The sequence below is a fragment of the Ascaphus truei genome, chromosome 1, assembly GCF_040206685.1.
Source record: "Ascaphus truei isolate aAscTru1 chromosome 1, aAscTru1.hap1, whole genome shotgun sequence".
Taxonomy (NCBI): Eukaryota; Metazoa; Chordata; class Amphibia; order Anura; family Ascaphidae; genus Ascaphus; species Ascaphus truei.
The window spans coordinates 518,754,735-518,779,067 of NC_134483.1; the positions used below are offsets into that span (position 1 = coordinate 518,754,735).

The 24,333-nt window shown below is 40.7% G+C and overlaps 1 protein-coding gene across 1 annotated transcript; it reads left to right on the forward strand.

Annotated features, from left to right (window-relative positions):
• The first annotated feature begins 9,466 nt into the window (after nt 1-9,466).
• LOC142472160 (transmembrane emp24 domain-containing protein 11-like) lies at nt 9,467-20,787 on the forward strand. The gene is made up of 5 exons (XM_075579014.1): nt 9,467-9,617; nt 12,306-12,406; nt 16,978-17,103; nt 19,826-19,972; nt 20,612-20,787. The coding sequence occupies exons 1-5, from the start codon at nt 9,482-9,484 to the stop codon at nt 20,759-20,761; spliced, it is 660 nt and encodes a 219-aa protein (XP_075435129.1). The 5' UTR covers nt 9,467-9,481; the 3' UTR covers nt 20,762-20,787.
• The last annotated feature ends 3,546 nt before the right edge of the window (nt 20,788-24,333 follow it).

The window sequence follows — 24,333 nt, forward strand, 5'->3', positions numbered from 1 at the left end:
CCAAGCCGTGATCGTGGGATGCCAGAGAATACGTAGTTCAAGGAGAGCCGAAGTCGAGAGCCAAAGGGGGTAGTCGTACAAGCCGTGTCAAAACCTGTAGTAACAGAGAGTACACCAAACACTTCCATACAGAGACTACTGTATATCGAGCGATGATTGAGGGCTCAGAGATGCTAGATAAGGCTGGGCTGACCAATCAGGGATGGGGGCGGGTCAAGAGGACTGCGGGGAGCCTCTCTGGATAGGTGTGGCTGATACAACCCAGGTGAGCACTGGTAGCACTCTGATTACACCCGTGCTGTGTACGGGGGCGGAGCCTCATTGCAGGAGTGGAAGTAGAAGAGTGGATGCTGGGCGTGCGCTCTGTAAGCTGCGTGTGCACGTGACCAGCATTGGAGGAGGACACACGTGTGCGTGCGGGACGGAGGAGCTGACGGCCCGTGGAGGCAGGTAAGCGGAGTTTGCGCTGCGCGCCCTGAGTCTCCCTGAGGGTAGTCTGTGTGTTGCACGCACGGCGCTGAGAAATCAGATTCCTAACAGTGCCTTCCAGAAACAAGCCATAGATTGAAGTCCACAATACGTGACGATGCTCACTTGTAATCTGTGAAGCTGGTACACAAGAAGAAAGACAGAGACCAAGATAGGAGCAGAGGGAAGGCTGGGTAGGGCTACAAAGTGTCCAAGTATTTTTAAATATGTCTATAATGACTCAGATTACGGAACTCTTATGGGGCGTCAGAAAACCAATGATAAAGTCCATAGACGGTCTTTGCCAGGGCTTAGCTAACACGGGCAAAGGACGCAAAGGACAAAGGAGTCTGTATGGTTTCTGTCACAATGTTTTCACCTGAGCACATATTACACAACGTTCTACATATTCCTCCACCTCATTCTTCATACGAGACCAGAACAAACTCTGAATGATCTTGAGAGTCTTCTGTACTCTTGGTTGACCTGCTATTGGGCTGTCATGAGACCATTCCAGCAATTCTTCACGTCTTTTTTAAAGATACATAAATGTTGGTCACTTTGTATATAAAACCTCCATCTCCTGTGGTGCATTCAGGATATTTTTAAAAAATAAACTGCAATTCCTTCAGTGGCCACAAGCACTCTGGACAGACCTGGGTAATGTTCACCTCAAGTACCACACAAGGGGCCACCAGCTGGGCCGGGAGTCCACCACAGTCACCTCCCCCTAGCCGCCAGGCGAGAAGTTCTACGCCGGTCCATAGTCCAGGGCCTGGAACCGATAGTCGCTCACCAAGTGGCGGCTCTGTACTGGGCGTGACCCTACCGCAGTTAGTGGAGGCTCTAACTATCGTCCTTCCAGGCACAAAACTATAGGAAACTAAAGGCTTTCTCTGGGACGACTCCTACTCCCATGGGAGAAGAAGGTATTGACTCCTGGAGGGAACACACCCTCAAGGTACTTGACGAATGGCCCTGCTCTGAAGCAGTGAAGCGACAGAGGATAATGGAGAGCCTCCGACCTCCAGCATCAACCATGGTCAGTATGCAATGCGATCAAGATGCCGACCTCTCGGCCCACCGGATCGTCGATCTGCTGGTGCGTGTCTACGGAAAGGACGAAGACGAAAGCGAGCTGTGGTCCAAATACTATGGCCTCAGACAAAAGGACGGGGAAGACCTGTCCATCTTCATTCAAAGGATCCAGCTGGAAGCGGGGATGAGTACCGACGCAAACAATTTCTTCGAGGGGCAATCCCCACCCATCCCATAGTGATCATGATTAGATGTTCTCTATTACAAGGGTCTCCCCCTACCTTTGAGGAGCTCTTGGGGTTAGTAAAAGGGTACGAATCATAAACATGCTTTCACATGCCCACGAAGACCAAAGAACACCCCCCAAGGGTGGACTCAAGGGAGCGTCGGCTCCAAAGTCCAAAGAAACCTAGAGCACTGAGGAGGATCCTCCGCCCAAGTTGCCTCTGGCCAAGCTCAAGGTGTCCGGGAGAGCATCCCCTACCTACGGAACCGCATGGATCCAAGTGGCATCATCTGCTATAGCTGTGCCAGGAAGGGCCACTTTTGAAAGGATTGCCCAGATTTAAAAAACTCCAACTAGGAATTTCCATCCTAACGTAATGATCGGCAGGGTCCAGACAGCCGAAACACCTGCCGTACCTGCCAAAAACCCTCCCGAGCCAAGCCTCAATGATGGAACTCCACCATTGGATACTTATAGCCTGGTAGGACCAGCTGCCATCACACGTGTCATCGTGGACGGTGTCTATCCGTCGGCACTGCTGGGTCACAAGTGACCATTGTGTACAGAGAATTCTACAATCAACATCTCCAACACCAGCCCTTGCAGCCGTGTAGCACATGAAACTGAGGGGACTCAGCAATAAGAATTACCCCATCGACATAGTAGTGAAGGTTCGGCCTGAGCGACATAGTAGTGAAGGTTCGGCCTGAGATACCTCAACTGAACACCGGCAAATCGCACACAATGGATGTGAAGTGCTTATATGCCCAAATCCCTGAGAGCTGGGGAGTGGGAACCAACACCGACGAGTGATCATGGCCTACCTGCGAGAAACCGGCAAACTGTCTCTGGATGCCATAGCAATCCATCCCATCCTTCTGGAAGAGTGTTACAAGATATACGCACAAGACAGACATGGAGATCTCTTCAACCAACAAACTGGGTTAACAGAGATTCCACCAGGCTCTAGCCACTAGGTCCCTAGTGGATTGCACGCCTCTCTAAATTCCAAATTGGAAAACCAAGACGCATCTTGAACGTGGTCAATAAGATCTAGGATAAGCATTGATAGGTTATTGTTTATTTATGGTAATCTCGGTAAGTTCCCGATAGTCAATACAGGGCTGAAGGTGTCCTGTCTTTTTTTTTTTTTTTTTTTTTACAAAAAACAGTGGTGCCACTGCCAGTGATGTGGAATGCCTTATAAAACCTTTCCGTAGATTTTCATCTATATATTCTTTCAGCACCAGGTTTTCATTATGGGGAGAAGGAATAGATTTTTCCATGAGGTATGTATTAGGTCGATGGGACAATCATAAGACCGATGTAGGGAGCAAAACTTCTGTCCACTGGATTAAAAACATCCCTGAAGTTCTAATATTCTTCAGGTAGCTCCTGGTTAGAGTGAGCCACAAAACGTTCTAAAGATGTATAAGAAGTATTTCTATTAAGCGTCAAACTGAAAGATCCTAGAAGAAATTTCTCCTGACAAAGACGTGACAGAAAGGACATCTTCTGAGCATGACAATCTATAGACAAATTGTGTGTAGTTAGCCATAGAATGCCAAGAATCACTTTGAAATGTGGTGCGTTGATCAAATCAAAACGAATGTACTCAGAGTGGTCCTAAAGCTTCATGGGTTATATAATAGTTTCATGCTTAACAGCCCCAGATGTTAATAATGATCCATCTACTGATCTGATAGGTTCCGTGTTTTCTTTTAGAAACATGGGAATTAAGTGGATCCTGGTGTATTGAACACCAATATAATTTCCTTATGCTCCAGAATGGGCTAGTACTTAATAAGCGAACTGATCATGTAATTCCACAGAAATGGCAGGTAACAAAGAGTGTATCCACAGAGGGTTACCGATTAGGAGTGTAGATTTCTATGGGACTAACACATAGAGGTGCACTCCTACCTACCTATGAACTAACTAATTTCCCGCCTTTAGACACGAGTATTCTCTACATAATGTCCTTTCTGCCCACAATATAAACACAGGTTTCCATTTTGTTTTAATTTTTTCTTGTCCGAGGATAGTGGGCCCCTACTAGCCCAATTTGTATAAGTGCAGGCGAAGGGGTTCCTATCGGATGGTTGGAGGTTTTATTAGTAGTAATTCTAGTAGTTTGTGCGTGGCGAGCGTCCATTCTCCGGCGTTCGTGCCTTCGTTCAGTCAATCGATGAGCTAGTTGAATTGTCAAATCAACCAAACCAGATACTATAGTGGTAGTGGGAAACACCTTGGCATGGGCATGCTTAAATTCCTCATTTAACCCATGTTTGAAAAATGCCATCAGCGATCTTCCGACCAATTTACTTCAACCGTAAGTTGTTTAAAGTAGGTCACATAAGTGAGCAAATCCTGATTCCATTATGTAAATTTAACATTTCTATGTCCTTGGTTTGAGTAGCATAGCGTCTTTCAAACATTCTTCTACATTTTTGATGAACTGAGCATAGTATCGAATCGCTCGGTTATCTCCATACAGCAACGGAGTCGTCCAGGGCAATGCATTACCTCCCAGATTCGAAATAACAAAAATCACCCTAACCTTATCCGCCAGGAAATTTAATTTTGATTAGGAGGGGTAAAAGACTGATATCTATTTCTCCAGCAAAATTAGATATTATGTGGTTATATTTTATGTTGAAATGTGAATATTAAGTACATAGACGCAACAGTTAAGATGGCATGTGTCTAAGTATTATAGAAACAAATGTTATGAAGCCTTTTATATATTGAGGCAGGCTTTAAAAAAGTGAACAGGAAGGGTTTTATTTGTTTTTTTTAAGTTGTCAAGTTGATTAACGACAGGGGTGGGCTTATATTGTTTTGAGTGGGAGAAGAATAGTACATAAATCTTGCCATGGAGTTATTCAATTAGAATTCAACAGAGGTGTGTTTTGGGATCCGCCACGAGAATGTTCAACATTCTTCTCTGCCAGGACCTCCCTGGGAAGAACTAATGCCATGTGGTAATGTACTGTAGGGTAAAGGGATTTCTGCTTATCTTTATTCTTCATTTTAAGAAACTGTCTGCATTTACTATAACTGTATGTTCTTCTAATAATCTTTTTCTGTAACCTAAGCACTGTACAGTATTTTTATATATTAAAGCTAATCTTTAATAAGTATTACTTTGGGCTATGATTGAAGCGTTGCACGCTTTGTAGAGTCATTTACATTTTCGGACACATTTTTGTTACAACAGATTTGTGTGTGTTAAGTGCATCGTTTTTCTTAAAAACAGGGACTATAGACTGCAAATAGTTACATATTTGATAGTTCTTTAGTGGTGTTAGAGGATAATGATATATATACTGTATATATATAAAACAAAGAAATTATTTACAGCGCCACATTGAAGAGAGGTGCAACCATGTGTATACCCTATGGTATAAAGCTTGGAATATATTAGGTATAAAAATTACTTTAAAACATAATTAATACAAAAGAGATGTCCTTCCATTTGAGGTCTGTTCACAAGGAGCTGGTACTACATTGAGCCAGGAGCGGTGGAACTGTAGAGTCCACACACTTATTCCGGGGGAATACTGACGCGACGCCTGTGTCAACGTGCACCCAGAAGTTGAACTACGTCATTGGCAGGTCCGTGAGGGTCAGGTCCCAGCCCGCGATAATTGCTATAACATCTTCTATGCATGGCCCTTGCTACAGTTTATCTCAAGCGCATGTCCTAGCGACCCTTGTGAGTTGCATTTTTACTTTGTTCGCCATTAAACCAGTTTTTAATGGTTTATGCTATGGAGCCCGTGCTTTATATATTTGATATACAGAGCTCGACAAATGCGGTCGCCCAGGGCGACTGCATTGTGGCTGCTGTCGACTGCTTACCTGCGGTGGTCTCCCCCGGCGTCTCCCGGTCTTCTCCGTCTTGATCTTTAAAATCATGTTTTTCTCCTGCAGCACTTTTAAAAATGGCCACGCGGCGTCATATGATGCCACATTGCAATGGTAATGGGATGCTGTGTGACGTCGTGGGGGAAACACCGTTACAGTAGCAAAACTATTACCAAAGGAAATAAGTGTATAAATATGTATGCCTAATACTGAAAACACAGTTACACATGTTTATCCCGAGACAAGAAGACACTGTTCACTGGAGGTGAGTTGCAAACGAATATATTAGAAAACACACAACAAGCTTCAGTAACATACAATGAAATAAGTAAAAGTATGCCCCACACTGCATTTCCAATGGCAGGGGGTTCATAGATGTACTTCCGCAAGTACCTGATGCACCTGGTCCCCAGACAACCACTTACAACTCCAGGAAAAGCAGGGGCTTGAACGTGTCACAGCAAAAGATGCGGGAACGTGATGACATAAGTCGTTAGATACGCAACGTAGCAATCGTGACAGCACTACTTTAAGTGTACGAAACCCGTTTTACAACATGTAGGAGGTTTCCGATTGGTTGTGAAACTATAATCAAGCTAACTAATGTGTGTGCGTCCTAATATCATTGGATGGCTTAAAACTGACAGGTCAGAGATTTTCCCAGGATTGACCTCTGATCAGAATGTGCATGTTTTTATCCCTGGTATATATTTTTTAGTTACAACACACAGGTGTTGTTTGAAGTTATTGGAGATGAACACTTGTTTACAATAAGTTGTGGGGGGAGGGGGTAAACAACCTTTGTTTGTTCATTGTCCTTACTCCTTGCATATTAATGTGATCTATTCCAGGTAGCAACTCATTTACCATTTTTGACAGAAATATACAATACCTGTAACAGGGACTTATCCCTGTGTAAATAAGACTGCCTCTAAATTGTCTGAGGAATCCAGCAGGAAGCTGGTTAATTGCAACCAGTCAGTTATCCAGGCTCCACCTGGCTAATCAGAGCTCTAGAAAAGCCTCATGTAGGAAACTGCTAAGAAACACTCCTTAGCACACAAGTGTGCTGACACAGGAGAGCAAAGACAGAGGAGAGAGTCTTGAAGCACATAACAGGGCTGTGTGCTAACAAGAGACTTCCAGGGAGCAGCAGGACTGAAACGCCTGCATCTGGAGAAACCAGAAACGCCGGACCAGCAATCAGACAAGACTTTCTTATATATTGCTCCCTGATAAATATCTTATATGTTTTTGGACTGGGAACTGGCTTATCCAGCCAGTCACAGATAGTTAGGGCATGTACTGTCTATTTAGTCTCCGAAGTGGAGTACTGTAGGTGTTTGTTTATTTTGTTTTTGTATGCTGTACAGTGTTTAAAGAGACAGGCTCAATAAAGCCATGTTTTAATTTCACCCAAATCGGTCTCCATTAATTTACCTCTGCACACATCTCTTACAACACCCAATTCATATCTACTGTACATCAAATACAGTTTTTGAGATGATAAACCCACACAATCAATCCTCTCGGGTAACATTACTGATTAAAAAGTAAGTAAAAAAGGAAATCTTTAAAATGTGTGCTGACGCATACATAGACAACTGTTCAACCAGCTGTGACAAGCATACATTGTTCCCCAGTGTAACATTTCCAGTATGTACAGTATGTAAAGCACACAAAGTACGTATGCATCTCCCTGGAATACACATTATGTGTTTCACATAAGAACAAGTGCTTTTTTTTTTTTTTTAACACGTGAATGCAACATTGCAGTGAATTTTAATGTTTTAAAAAGTTCTTACTTTGTAACAGATTTTTCATCTCCCTGATGCAAGGTTGTATGATCTTAAAGTGATCCCTATAACAGCCACAGAACATTACAAATATTTGTGTATAAAACCATATTAATATTAAAATAGTATTATTTGTACTGTTAAGTATTTGTGCCTCATCTCGGCCATTGACAAAGATATTCACTGTGTCGTCTGGCAAACAGATACTGAAATTGCCGGAAGTCCTCCTATGGGGGAGGGATGACATGGTGCACAGCAATAGAAGGATGGCAAGCTGGATCGTGGTGAAAAAATGTTTATTTGCCGCGCTCTCGGTCCTCGGTCTCGCCTCTTGGCTGCCACCCTCCTTCTCCTTCAGACGTCAAAACGTTGCACTACCATGGCAATGCGATGCCGTGCGCCATCATGTTGTTGACGTCCGTGGCGTCATTTGACGCTACGATTCAGAAGGAGAAGAGGGGCGGCAGCAAGGAGGCGGTCGCGACAGCAAAGTGCCTTGGGGTGGTGGATTTAAAAATCCACCACTGATGATATACCTCTGTATTTTGAGCTTATTGAAGCTCAATGTAGGCTAAGACTGTGTGGGTGCTTTAGGTGGTCTGGCCTCCTGTCTCTATTTAATAAAATACTTAAGAGTGAAGTAGATGCAGGATGTAAGTTGTATGTTACACTCCATATTGTCTTTATTTGTATCTGTCTTTATAGTAGGTGCCACTGAATATAAATTAAGGTTCACTGTTCCTTATTACTTTAGTGTTTCAAGTACTAAGACCTGTCCAAGTCCCTAATTGAAGGAGAGTAATGCATGAGTTCCCTAACATGGGCCTGCACTGCAGATTCTCTCATGTAATTGTACTGCTATCAGCTTCTCAAACTACTATACCAGTCTCCCTCAATGATCTACAGGGCTGTTTATATTAGAGACAAAAGTGTAAATGTCAACTATTACTGTACTCATGTCTAGTGCCCAGTCCTTGACTCAATGAAGGATAAGCCTCAACAAACCAATTAATTTCACCATTCTCAATTTTGGGAATGGACTATTTAAGGACTCCCAACCACTCACCTATGGTCTCCCTGATGAAGTCACAGTACCTGTGATGAAACGTACATTGGGACAGCCCCCTACCTGCGGGTTGCGGTCATGCACAAGAGATTTTCAGTCTGGTGGAGGTTCCTGCAACCCTGCATCTAATATGTCCGACTTCTGCTGTTTCCCGAATATGGTGGTGTTTACTCCACGCTGGGACTGCTACAACCGTACATCTACTGCTGCTGCAGGGACGTGAGTAGTGGATACTACTTACTGCCGATGCTATTGGATCCTCCTTCGCTCTCATTTTCCTGGAGATTTATTCTCACACTGCGAATTTACCAGCTACTCGTGAGTGTGCCCATCTTGAGGTTTTTTTATTTTTTGTACCAATACATTTTTAAATCGGATTCACATTAAGTGGTGTGCACTTTTATATATATATATATATATATATATATATATATATATATATATATATATATATATATATAGTGCCTCTTTAGTGGTGGACCACAGCCTGCAATTAGATGATACTTGAAGACGATTTATTCCAAACATTAATGGATGGTGGTAGTGACTACCTTATATCGAGCAGTATGTTTGAAATGGTCCGGTTTGTAAAATTTGAAACCGCTAAATGTACTAAAGTTAATGCGTATAAGTAGTTGTAACATAGTAATTAAAATTGTCTTTAGTTTAAGAAACATTTCCTGCAGAAAAGTATTTTGTTTTCAATGAGGGCTCCACCTTCATAAAAAAATCCTTAATTTAACCTGTTATAGGAAAATAACTATAACAGTGATGCAAACATTAACAAAAAATATAAATTGAAAAATGCCAGACGTACTGTAGGGCCATTTTTGAGCCAGCATTTAATTATTACCTTTTTTAATCTACATTTGTGGTATGTGCAACAATTATTGACATGCATTAAGGTACCAGATGTGTTTTCCCATGAAAATCAATATCTCAATGTCACACATAAAACACATTGTAAGAGCAGATTTCTGACCATTTACAAGGCAATATTTTCTCTTAGAAGCAGCAATGAAAGCCATGAACATGCAATTAATATTATTGTTCAGCGTCTGCTGGTCTCTATCATATGCTTTGTATTTTCACACAGGAGAAAGAGAGGAGAAATGCTTAATAGAAGACATTCCATCTGACACTTTGATAACAGGTATGATATTGATCGTCAGATGATATTTTCTGTGTGAGAGAATGTTTGTAGGCTATACCTACACATTGGCCTGTTGAAGTGTATGTATGGGATTTGTTAAATATTCACAAGTGCTACTTAGGACCTTATTCTATTTCTACTGAAGCGGCTTCTCTGGATATTTTGGGCTGAAAATCCCCATTGAAGACAGGGATTGTTGACCACAAACAGCCCAAACTGTCCCTTTTGCAGATATAGAATAAGGTCCTTAGGTTTAGAGAACATAGATGTTGTTGCTGCCGTCTTGCTTATCATGTTAGCAATTATACATGGTTTTCCAGATCTTTGATGTCTGTAACAATACAGCTTTATTGGTTCCCAAATTAATGAAACTTATTTAGGTTAAGATATACTTTGGTAAGTTAAGACATGTTTGCTCTGTTTTCTATTTAGTTTACCATATGGTACAGTAGATATGACCATAAAGCAAAATTAGAAATTGACGTTAAGATACAAGTAAACAAGAAGTGTTAACCTCATAATTGTTGGAGTAGGGTGCAGAAAATGACGAACTAAATTTTCAGAAGCCCCTCCAATACTAAGCCCCACCGTCTAGAAGTATTAAAGCTCAGTACTGTACATGCGTGGAAAGCAATGTTATTTATTTAACTTTCTGTCACATGTAAACTGTAGTCACCACCAACACTAAAATACCAACATCAAGACACAATTCCTTCAATTCAATATGGTGATAAAAGGGGTACAAGACCGTTAACAGTTTATCAACTTCCACTTATGTGAACAGAAATGAATACACCCTATTACCTTGCTTCTTACTAAAGTAATAAGCGTCAATATCAGTACACACATCATTCCCCTATAGTGAATATGATGCAGTTATTCCTGAAAAGCATAATACATATATAATCTTATAAAGGGGTTTTCTTTGCCATGGCGATACAATGGTTTTAATTGGTGTATTTTTGATATCCCCTTTATGTTTACAATGTTACTATGGATTATCTTTGTTTAGAGCACTACAGTGTTTCAAAGCTGTGATATACACAGTAGAACATATTTTAAAATTGAAATGGACACTGACAACACATTGTAACAAGTTGCAAAGGCAATATGACATTGTGGGCTTGAATTGCCCACAAGAGCTTACAAACTGAGCCCCAGATCCACAAAATGGTGCTAAGCTTCAGCATGCCTTCACGCCCATTCATTGGAACGGAAGTCAAGTCATGCTAAAGCTTAGCACCCTTTTGTGGATCTGAGCCTAAGTAGTGTGTTCGGGTGCATACAGAGACAAAGGGAGTGTTTTAGTTTGCAAAGCATTGAATACCAAGTGGTTAATTAACTTTATCTGAAGTGGGTTGTGAAGCCACAATTGCCAATGCATAGGTTGCCCCATTTGACGTTTGTGGGCAACTTAAAGTACCAGGTTAGTCTTGAAATTGATATGCTATTGTAATGATAGCACTTTATAACTATTATTATAATCATGTGAGCACACTATTTAATAAACAATAATATCAGGTGCCATGTCTTAACTGCATCAGTAGGTGGGAGATTGTATATTGAGGAGCCTGGATTTATATACTGGGAGTTAAGGTAGAGGAACATGTGCCTACTCTGAACAGCTCCGTATTCACGCCATCTACGAAGTAATGAGTCCGCAGCTGACTTGAACAAAAGAGGGTGTTGCAGGGCCGGTCTTAGGGCAAAGTGATTAAGACAACAGCCTTGGGCCCGCACCTTTGGGGGCCCCTGCACTACCTCCTCTCTCCTCCTTTAGGCGCTGGGATCCACCGGATTGGAGGGGAGAGCTGGAGGAAGGAGCATGGGGTCCTCCCTCCTCCAGCTCCCCCCTTTGGTCGGGCGGAAGTTGGATCCCGGCGCAGACACGAGGGAGAGGAGGGAGCTCGGCGTTCGGGGCTCATGGGCCGGCAGGACTACTTCTCACTGAGAGGTGTGATTTTTTTTCTTTGAGAGGGGGGTCTTACCTTCTCCAGTCCGCCTCCTGTAGCATCGCATTGCTATGGCAACATGACGCCATAGTGCCTCGGGGAAGAGCCGCTCGTCAAGATAAGTCCCCTTAACTTTTTTTTTTTACAATGGGGACCCCGCTGCCAGTGCAGAATGCCACCTTGGGCCTCATAAAGTCTAAGGCCAGCCCAGCGATAAGCAAGAGATCTATCATCACAAGCACTTCAATGCAAAATGTAAGTCCTATTAATATACTTACATATCAAGGAAACAGCTCCTCATAAAAAAAAACGTTATGCATTAATTTGTAAAAAGATACATTTAATACTCAAAGTAAAGTACACTATTCTGCAATCTCCCCTTTTCAGTACAGCACTCCTATAATCAAAGACTCCTCAGTAATTTTTTAAGAGAGGGTACACCATTTTCCAAAATAACCACCAGGTAGCTTGAAGAACCAAATGATTAAGGTCAATGTGACTGCTCTTGCCACCAGCTTTCTGATGATGGCCATTTCTCCTATCATGGGTTGGACAAAGGTTAGGGAGAAAGAGTTTGACAATTGGGAGGAGGACGAGGGTGAAGACCGCCCACTCCAAACAATGGAAAAATGAGTGAAACAGAGTGGATTTCTACTTTAAAACATATGCATAAATTCTGTGCATGAAATATTCATTATTTCTATATAAATAAAATATGTTTACTTTGTTTGCTAAGGTCGCTATAAAATTCAACAATGGGATATAAATCAACATGACTTTCTTCCATCCGCTCCTGGTTTAGGATTGGTTTTGACTATCAAAGCTCCAAATGGAGAGGTAAGTATGCTCCTGCATTACATTGTCTTTTCCAAGGTTCATTATTCATCCTTAAAGTACAATATAATTATAACTATATTATTTGCATTATTTATATAATGCCACCCTGACTATCCCACATTAGTCACATTATTTATATAATGCCACCCTGACTGTCCCACATTAATCCCATTATTTATATAATGCCAAACCGACTGCCCCACATTAGTCACATTATTTATACAATGCCACCCTGACTGCTCCACATTAGTCCCATTATTTATATAATGCCACCCTGACTGTCCTACATTAATCACATTATTTATATAATGCCACCCTGACTGTCCCACATTAGTCCCATTATTTATATAATGCCACCCTGACTGTCCCACATTAGTCCCATTATTTATATAATGCCACCCCGACTGCCCCACATTAATCCCATTATTTATATAATGCCACCCTGACTGTCCCACATTAGTCCCATTATTTATATAATGCCACCCCGACTGCCCGACATTAATCCCATTATTTATATAATGCCACCCTGACTGTCCCACATTAGTCCCATTATTTATATAATGCCACCCCGACTGCCCGACATTAATCCCATTATTTATATAATGCCACCCTGACTGTCCCACATTAGTCCCATTATTTATATAATGCCACCCCGACTGCCCGACATTAATCCCATTATTTATATAATGCCACCCCGACTGCCCGACATTAATCCCATTATTTATATAATGCCACCCTGACTGTCCCACATTAATCACATTATTTATATAATGCCACCCTGACTGTCCCACATTAGTCCCATTATTTATATAATGCCACCCCGACTGCCCCACATTAATCCCATTATTTATATAATGCCACCCTGACTGTCCCACATTAGTCCCATTATTTATATAATGCCACCCTGACTGTCCCACATTAGTCCCATTATTTATATAATGCCACCTTGACTGTCCCACATTAGTCCCATTATTCAGCAGTGACACACTGACTGTCTGCTTTCTGTCATTTAAAAGGATCTGAGATTTTGTGAATTAGGCCAGGATTATGGTGGTAGCGCGCATGCGCACGATGCCACCAAAACAAATTAATGTTGTCCAATGAGAGCGCACATAGTGCGTGCAACCACGCGCGCGCAACGTGTGATTTTTGAAAAGACATTTGAAATTGTTCTTGCCACGCGACGGCCGCGTCACATGAGCGGTTCAGCCAATGAGGGCGAACTGCTCACGTAACATCATGGCCACACATCCCGATGCCTCCAGCGCAGTTTGTGTGCGCGCCATGTGCGCATGATATCACGTGGTCGCGCGCACTCCAGCAGTATGATCGCAGCCTAAGGGGGTATTTTAAAATGAGTTTAGCAGTCACAGGTGCAATTTCAGCTAATCTGTTAAAAAAATTTTTTTTCCCACATTCTATTTAATTTTCATTTTTCATACTGACAATATACTTTTTAGAAACTCTCTGACAAATCACTTTTACCAAAGATATTTGTTCAGTCGGGTTTGTAATCAATCCCTGGTCACCACAAGGTTATAAATGCATGGATTCATCATTTATTTATGAGCTCTGAATAAAAACAAATATGGAATTTGAAGCCTTTCCTCTCTCCATAATTGTGCCACAGAGACCAATCCATACGACAGAACAGCCAAACAGCCAATCTCCTGTTTGCTGCTCCAGTATGAATGTACGTAGTAATCAGTAATGGGTCTTTCAATCCCATCAAGACACAAAGAGAAATCATGCTGGAAGTAACATTTTCTGAAACAAGATTAAAGACTTTGGGAAGGGTTTAAATGAAATGTCACGAAAAAGTATGTCTCAGAAAATAATTCATTCAGAATGTATGTGTAACAGGGACTTATCCCTGTTTAAATAAAAGCCTCTAGTTGTCTGAGAAATCCAGCAGAGAGCTGGTTGATTGCAGCTAGTCAATTAACCAGCTCCACCTGGGTAATTAGCGGTGGGTAAAAAAAACCCTGCAGGGGACAGCCCCAGACACTCCTTATCACATTCACAATTGTGCTGACAGAGGAGATACTGTCTTGAGCACAAAGGCTGTGCTGAGATCAAGACATCCCAACACCAGATGCAGGGACTGACCTGAAGGGCAACCTGCTTTGAGGTACCGCTTGAGACTTTGGGGTGGTAGGCTGGTAAGGGGATTTTTCTCCCAGTCTTGCAGATAGGTACTGGGGAAGTAAGTTAGCCCTTACACAGGGATAGGTGTTTGTTTCTTTTGTATTTTTTTGTTTGCTGTGCATTGTTGAAAGGTACAGGCTAAATAAAGACATGTTTTAATTTCCCCAAACTGTCTCCTTGTATGTACGTCTGCACCTGCCTCTTACAATAAGCTATAATAGTATTCAAAGGGCTACAGTATTTCATTGTATTTGTATTGCTTGGTTTGTTTACAGAACATAAAGCAAAATGTTTAGTGAATAGTTGGAAGCTACATCTTATATTTAACAGATGGACACATAGCACTTGCAGTCCTAGTTTTTCAATTCTATTTGTGCAAGCAATATTCATGGATCACAACTCTTCCTTCCATATGAGGCTAAGTACTGTTTTATTACTGCAGCTTTTTTCTGCAGTGTTAGCCACCACCCACTCTTACTAATTCTTCAGCACTTTTCTCTCTTTCAGGATGGACCTTTATATTTGCTCCCTTGTATTTATTATGGTACAAAACAGAATGGCCAAATGTATGCAAACAATAACCATATTTTTCAAATCTTGCCTTGTCTGCCTATGTATGTACTCAGATAATAATTTAAAGTTAATGTATTCCGGAAGTAGAACAGAGGTACGCTTTTTTAGGGCATGGAGTAACCCTGCTCAAGCATCCCAGAGGGCAAAATTGTAAATGATTAGTGAAGTCCCAAACATCAAGGGGGGGAGGGGGGCTGCTCGCTGGGCAAAGATAATATATTTGCTAAGAGAGAGAAGATCCCCTTGTGCGGCACAAAGAAACACCCTCAAGTGTATAAAATAAACTTTTAATTTTATCATTTAAAAAAATATGTGTTTGGCAGTAAATAACAATGGCGAATGGCAAAAGACAAACAAAATACTATATATTAAAAATGGAGAACGGCATGTAGGCGTATATGTGCTATTAATAAAGCTCATTAGTGGTGTCAGTCTGTCTTAACAAATAGTGTAGTAACACCCACAGCTAATACTTAGCACAGAAAATATCTATGGATTTATAGTGGACAGAGCAAAGTCCGGCCACTATAGATTCTGTTACTATTTGGTAGCAGATTAGTGTAAAGTACTGAAGCTATATGAGGCTAAAGATGCTGGAAACATGTCCCTATTAATGCACCTAGTAACCCAAAATAGTGAGCTTCTCACCCCGATGAAGCCAACGTGGTGAAACGTACGTCGGGTACGTCTGATGTCACTTCCTACGTGACGTTGCCTCATCAGAGAGGCGTGGGCATTTGGAAGTCAGAGCGTTTCGGAGACTGCAGCAGTGGGCAGCAAGAGCGCTCTGACAAAGTATTTCTACTATGCAACTGTTGTGATTTTGGCTCACTATAAATACTAAGTAACAAATAATACTATTGGTGCCTGAACAAAATCGCCAAGCTACCTACCATAGCAGATGCTCTTCACTTAAGTGCTACCTTGAGTACTACCCAACTAAACAGTAAAATAACATCTGTTTAGTGGTAAGAGGTTTTAACGCCAGTTACCTGCTCATTATTCTGGGTTACTAGGTGCATTAATAGGGACAAGTTTCCAGCATCTTTAGCCTCATATAGCTTCATTACATAGTACTTTACACTAATCTGTTACCAAATAGTAACAGCATATATAGTGGCTGGACTTTACTCTGTCCACTATAAATCCAAAGATATTTTCTGTGCTAAGTATAAGCTGTGGTTGTTACTACACTATCTATTAAGACAGACTGACACCACTAATGAGCTTAACTAATAGCACATATACGCCTACACGTCGTTCACCATTTTTAATATATAGTATTTTGTTTGTCTTTTACTCCCAAACACATTTTTTAAATGATAAACTTAAAAGTTTATTTTATACACTTGAGGGTATTCTGGAAGTAGTACAAAGCATGTGTAGATCATCAGTCATACAGAGCATCAAGGCTTCATACTGTATATGACATGACTGGATTAGTGATATGATATACATTAAAGAGTTTTCACCTCTGCTATATCAAACAGTTTGATATATTGTAAGGCCAGGCAAATTAACCGCTAGTTTCTCATGGTGGGATGTCCAAAGCTGTCCGAAGTTTTTTGTCTGTGTTCTAATTACTTATTTCTATAATTAATACACATTTAAAACAAATGTACATAATCAACATAACATGTTATTTTGCCCGTCTTTTAAGTTCTCTTCACATTCTGCTTTCTTAGCACTACGACTTTGTGCTGCTTTCTCCTACATATTCTGCCCATTTAGTCTATATTCTACCTTCAAGCTACTGAACAAGCTCTTGCCAAATATATTAGACAAACTACATCTATGTATACTGTTATCTTATCTGATGTTGCCATCAATTTTCCTTCCTTTCATTATAGATATTGCTATCAAAGGTGTATGGGCCGGAAGGAAAATTTACTTTTACGTCACATTCCCCTGGTGAGCATAACATCTGTGTACAATCGAATTCTACAAAACTTATCGTTTTTGCTGCAAGCAAATTGGTAGGTACTGTATACTCCGAAAGAAGATCCATATTCTGCAATCATTTCTCATTACTTGTGTCCTTAGATGTATTAGGGCAGAATAGGAAATGCTTTGCCTGTCACTGTCTAGCTATGGTGATATTTTTCCAGGTTTACAAAGATTATGTATATTCTTCATAAATTTAAAAAGGCATTCAAGGACAGTGAACAAAATCGTGCCCAGCCCTTTCTAATGTTTGCGAAGCTACACATTTTGCCAAAAGCGAATGATCAAACGCTTTTACCTACATTCTGCTATAATACATTCTATGCATGACCCCAATATCCCATAAATGTGGCAAACATCTACCTGCTTCAGTTAGGTACATTGGATGGCAAGATATAGAGGGGATGCTAAAAAATTAATTCTACTATCCATTCCTTTGCAGAGAATGATCATCATCAGAGGCACGAGTAAAGTAATTTCTGTTTATAATCCCCCTACTGTACCTCTGAAGGCCAATTTTTATGGCCAGATTAAGTGAACCATGCTTGAGTGGCGACATTCTTGAAGAAAGTATACATTGTATAAAGTTAAACTTATAGCTTTGAGTAGTGTATAAATATTATTGGCTGACAGAACTGCTCCACTTATTGGCAGTGGTAAAAGTGACCTAAAAATAAAATGCCTGATTTAAAAGTTCTATATTATTTCAACATTTAGGCCAAAGTTTGTTGGACTGTAGTATAAAGACATAAGCAATATTTATGCTGTGAAAATAGGATGGGGTGATGCTTTTCAAAATAAACCCCCTTTATTACAGAATTTGGAATTCACATGGGTCACGTTTTATAATTATTTTAAACCTGCAGCTAAACATGAAACAACCGGTTAACCATCAACTATGAAATACAGCAATACTGTAATTAGCTAAATAATACCGCATTCCTAAACCCTTAACTATCACAATTCACTGTAATCACATCAAATATTAAGACTGAGATTTTAAATGAAAAAACCTGAACCAAACAATTTCATTTGGGATTAGACAATTTCACACTTCATTCTCCCAGGTGCTGTTAAAGTGACTTTGTTAAAGTGAATGCAACCACGCTTCATAATCATAAATGTAAAACTAAACATATTACAAACATGTTGAAAATCCCTCCAGTAGCCTCAGTGCCATTCCCCTTCAGGGATGAAAGGACCAGCAATACATCGCAGGGCATTGTCATAAAGATACTCACTCCAGAACCATAACTTTTAATCTACTTTTTTTTTTTTTTTTTTTAGTATAGTAATTGTCAAATTATTTATTTGGGGTTTAACCAAAAAGGGACATGAGATATATTCTAGCCATGACACTCAGAAATGTTATGTGAAAAGGTTATTTCAATATTCATTGTAGAACCCCATTACACCAATGTAAAACATAGACCCAAGTGTGCTCAGGCTGTGATGGGCAGACAGATCCCTCTGTCATTAACATGACCACAAGCACACACATAGCACAACTCACAAATGGAAATCTTTTCATAAAAACACTTTTCAGATAAATCAATTTCCCCTAATCAATCATTAGGGGAGGGAAAAAGTAACTAGTGTGGAACATCTCGTTACCATTATGGGGCCTAATCAATAAATTGCGATTTTATTTTCAGATCTTGATGTATTTATTAAGCACTTATCGCAGGTCCAAACTGTGTGAAAATGGCTGTTTGTTTCACAATTTGGTTCTTGCTATTCAATTCCGTGCAATATGCTAATTTTGTATGCAACATTACATATTCTTGGGCGTTTCATTAAGCTGCACATTTGCAGGTCACCCTGCAAGTCACGGCCAGAAATATTGCCTCCCTCTGGTATGCAAAATATAGCTTTTGCAGGGAGGCAGGTGGTCAGGAGAGATCATTATATTGTAATAGAGGGTCGATTTACGTATATACCTCCAAATAGATTAATTTATAAGGGTGGGCACTTTCATTGTTGTTTTGATTTTGTTTTAAAGAAAATTATGTTTTGGTTATGATGGAACTTAATTGGTTTTGGATGTCTATAAAGCTGTGCCCCTTCTTAATATATAGATATTGTATATGAGGGGACAGAGTGACATAGGATAGGGAGACAGTAACATTAGGGGGGGGGGGGGAATGGGGAAAGTGAAAAAAGTGATACGAAGGGAAACAAAATACAAGTGGGAACATTGCTCTCTAGAAAAAGCCCTGTTTCGCCTACCTGAAGGAGGTGAGATTTCCAGACAGTATTGCAGTAAGTTGGGCAAAAAGCGCATGCAAATGTGGTGTGGTTTTTATGGATAAATTATTCTTAATGAATACAGAGAAAATGTCAGATGTTGCATGCCGTTTTCCAGTCATTTTTATTGCCAGAATCAGTGTTTAATGAATAGGCCATAGTGTCTCCTTTTTGTATTTGATAACAAAATGTATATTGTAAGATCTACGAGATGGATTCTCTCTTAAGAATTCTGCCTACCTGTATTTTGTAAATTAAGAAAAGTATGTAAATAGTTGTTATCTAGCAATGTAATTCTGTGATTTGAGAAGATTTAATGCATTGGATGATGAGTAACACTTTTAGGCATTTAGCACTATTTCTTCTTTGAATATTATCTTCTCTGTGGGAGTCAAGTGTCCTGTTTGTGTAGAAGAAACTGTATTGTTCGATACATATACAATATTTACAACTACGTCCAGTATTAGATACTACAGATATTGATTACATCTTTTATTATGCTTTCAGCGCATTCACTTTGACATACAGGTGGGAGAACATCCCCTTGATGATTTTGTTATTGATGCCAAAGACAAAGTACAGGACGTTACAAACAGACTTGAACACCTGAGTGGGGAAATCCATCACATTCTCAGGGTACAAGACTATCAAAGAGTAAGTTTTATTCATAACAGGAAACAAAGGGTACAATGTTCTGAACTGACTTCATATCAGAGGCTTCTGGAATTTTAATGTTACTGAAGTGGGTGCATTAAGCCTCTATTCGATGTGCTGTGAACATGTTCTCCTCATGCATTAGTCATTGGAATGGAGATGGACTCTCCAGGACAGGGAAGATGGATTGAAACCATGTAAGTGAAGTTCCACTTAAATGAATGGAGCTGAACACTTCACCATTATAAGGAAACCTGTTTCATCGCATATTGAATAGGGATGTATGTTTTATGCAAGAATAATATAATCAACCCTTTTTTTGGTACTTTCATATAATATGTTGACAAGCTATGGGGTATGATAAAAATGTATCTGAAAATTGCATGTTTAGTATTGCAGAGCACAGTATATTTCTCAGCTATAGCAATTTTGATTAGGTTTATAGAAGTCAATCAATACATTAATTACAGAGATTGTTACTTAATCTCAAGACATTTTAACATTCATTTTTGTTGGTGTTGTTTTATATTCATATTTTTAGTTTCCAGCTGCTTCTGTTGCCTGATTTTTTTCCCCCACAGTGGAGAAAGACAACTCACTTTTACAGCTCAAAGTAATATATATTTTCCTTTTACACAGGAACGTGAAGAGTATTATAGGGAAAAGAGTGAAGACACAAACAGCAATGTGCTGTGGTGGGCCATTATACAAACGCTGATCCTCACATCGGTTGGCATCTGGCAAATCAAGCGCTTTAAAGATTTCCTCATAGCCAAAAAAGTTGTTTAAAATTATATTTGCAATGACCAATAAAGCGAAGATTCTATTTTACTTAGTTCACAAAAACATTAAGATACTTAGTTATAACATTTGTACAATACAGTATGTCCGTGAAGTTAGAATGCGAGTAACATTTTTATTTTTCATTTTATGGATCTACAATATTTATTTATTTTATTTATAAAATATTTTACCAGGAAGTAATACATTGAGAGTTACCTCTCGTTTTCAAGTATGTCCTGGGCACAGAGTTAAGACAAATAATACATGGTTACAAATACAGTTACATAAATGAACAGGGTATACATTATATACAAGACATTGCATGCAGAGTAATAATATAATATGTACAGTGATTTAGCAGCTCTGACTTATGAAACAGTTAAGGATCAATAACCCATTCCAGAAAATAAGCGTCCTGCATAACAATACATAAAATCCCTATATACCTGTTGCCTATAAGCTGTTTTGTGAAAAAATATTGTATATTTAAAGATGCAGAGGTGCACTCATGACAAGGTCACATAGATTGTCTGTCCTAGGGACCCTATTGTTGTTTATTATATGACAAGAGTCAGAAAAAGAATCCATTTCCTAAACCTTGTACAGTACGCTAGTATTGCAGCAGTTGCAGGATGACAGAAAACTCCAATTGGTATCAATGTGAGTTTCATGCGATTGTGCCTTTATCGGCACTATCACAGTTGAATGAATGACCCCCTAAAATCATTCAGTGCAAGGGGTTTCTCTCAACCTGCAACTGCTACATGTGTGAGTGGGAGGTAGCATGCAATTGGAGCCTGATCGGCACTATTGCAGTTTAATGAATAACCCGCTTGGGGGAGTAATTCTAAATTCACCAAATCAGCTTTTTGGCCTGTTTTCAGCCCAAAATCCCACAAACAGCCGTTTCGGCGGAAAAAGGATGAGGCCCTCAGTCTACACTTTAAGGTGTGAGCTATTGGTGGAAAGTGGGGATAAAAAGAAAATAACTTCTAATGCAGGGATGTGCCAAGTGGGGGGCACGAGATTTTCCAGGGGGGGGCGTGGCAGCTACAGAGGTCCCGCGCTCTCCCCCCCCCAAGGCATTTAAATTATATGCCGGGGGACCGCTCGAGGCCCCTGCAGCTTCTCTTACCTGGTCTTCGGCGACACGTCACCATGGTAACCCGGCGTCAAATGACGCAGCGAGGTCACGTGACGTTGCCATGGCTACGTGACATTAAGTGACCCCCACTACGTCATTTTACGCCGGAGCCGAGTAAGAGGGGGGCGCGAGTTGGAAGGTGAAAAGGCAGGGTCAAAAAACTTTGCGCACCCCTGTTCTAATGTACATTAAAGCCACCCAACATCTTGTTTACTTAGTTGAGAGCAAGTCCTCAGACAAGCTACAAACATTTCCCTAGTACACAGGTGTCATGTGCTGATTCTATTTATTGAGCTACTAAAATTATGTAAAGAAGCACGTAGTCTATAGTCTTATTACATTTATTTTAAAAGAGCTTCTATGGTCAAAAAAAACAATACAGGCATACCCCGTTTTAACGTACGCAATGGGACCGGAGTATGTATGTAAAGCGAAAATGTACTAAAAGTGAAGCACTCCCTTTTTTCCACTTATTGATGCATGTACTGTACTGCAATCGTCACATGCAATCGTCACATGCATAACTGATGTAAATAAGGCATTTGTAACAGGCTCTATAGTCTCCCCGCTTGCACACAGCTTTCGTACAGGTAGGGAGACGGTATTGCTGTTCAGGATGTGCTGACAGGCGCATGTGTGAGCTGCCGTTTGCCTATTGGGCGATATGTCCATACTCGCGAGTGTACTTAAAGTGAGTGTCCTTAAACGGGGGTATGCCTGTACTAGCCTTGAAGGTTTATTATGTAATAATGAGATGTCGCTTTTTGTCCACTACTGCATAAATGTATGCATTGTGAGATTATAGTTTTATTATAACTGATGCATACCGTACAGTATGTACCACACATATTAATCACCAAAACGGCAGCATAAGGGCACAGAACTAACCGTTTAAATATTTGTATATCTTTAAAGAGTTCCTGTACCATGAATACTTAGTAGATCACAATAACTTCAACCTACTACGAATGACCGAGATGTGCAGCCGAGGTCTTGCTGTGTCTGAGTAGAGAACACTTTGTCGTGGTCTCTCACAGGACACCCAGGCGCCTTCATGAAACATTTTAAACAGATACAAAAAAAAATGTATAACCATTCTTACCGGGCTCTAACGGAGGTCACATCAGATTGACTATATACTGTATATAGGCAGTACTCAGTCTCACTGGGGCCAATGCAGGGTGCTGGGTAAATGCCGGCTGGGCGTGGATGCTTGAATATGGAAAGGATGGCTGCCAGGAAATGTTATAAACAAAAAGGTGCTTTATTTGACAGGCATCAATAATGCTTCACAGACATGGTCATACTTTGATAGAAACTCGTCTAAAAAAATATCACTCCCCGGGTAGTTTCACTCCTACGCTGGGGGAGGTACTTAAACTTGTTACCCATAGTAAAGGATACATTGGCAGTCTCTTGCATGGTGTTAATAATACTCCACCACTTGTCAAGTGGACCGTCAAGGCATACACGTCGGGCTCCTGATTTAGCAACCCGCTATTATGTATAGCATACTTTCTCCATACCTATATGATCAGGAATGTGCAGGGAACGTTCCAGTTGGGTCGGTCCAAATATATTCCGGAGTTACTATGCTGAGAACCCTTTACCAAGAGCATACTGTATCCTTATCTATATTGAGAAGATTTGAGGGCCTTTACTAGTGGTGCTTACTTCAGTCAGGCAACGTTTCCCAACTAAACAAAAAAATTGCGACAGGACACATCTTAACACCCGTTACTATACACAAACATATTTACAGGACTCCCGTGAGGAGCCCAGTCAGAGCTCTGAAGAACCTGCTTCTAGAACATAGGGTGGAGCTATATATACACCCTGTATACTCCCTATAGTGACATCACGGTCACAAGACATACTGGGGAGGGGGAATACCTGAGTGAGCTTAACCAGTTAACCCGTTAAGGCAGTCAACTCCTTATCTGAATTAGTAGTCCCCGGAAAGGGGACTACGTGTGCAAAGTGCGGAATGTTGCTGTCTGCAATATAGAATAAAAACCCGAAGGGCAGAGGCAGGGAGTGATACTCCGACCTTGGCCTGGGATCAGAGGCAGAGAATGCACAGTAGTGATGTGGAGTACTGGGTCGAGGCTGCCGGCAGGCAAGAATGGACGGGTCCTGTTTTGGGTCGAGGCAGGCGAGGATGGTCGGGTCTGATTCCGGGGTCTAGGCAGGCAGAGAACAAGGCATGGATGGACAGATCTGACGTCACAAACAAGATCAATAGCAAGGACGGGAAACTACAGCACAAGATAGCACACCCAGTATAACAATACTTTGCACGGGCACTAGCTGGGAGCAACTGGCTGCTATTTAAAGGCCTGGAGGAGGTGCAGACAATCAGAGTCAGAGAGAGGCTGACTTCCTGTCAACAGCCATGCTACTTGGAGAGAGAGCATCCTTCTCCGTCGGCCAT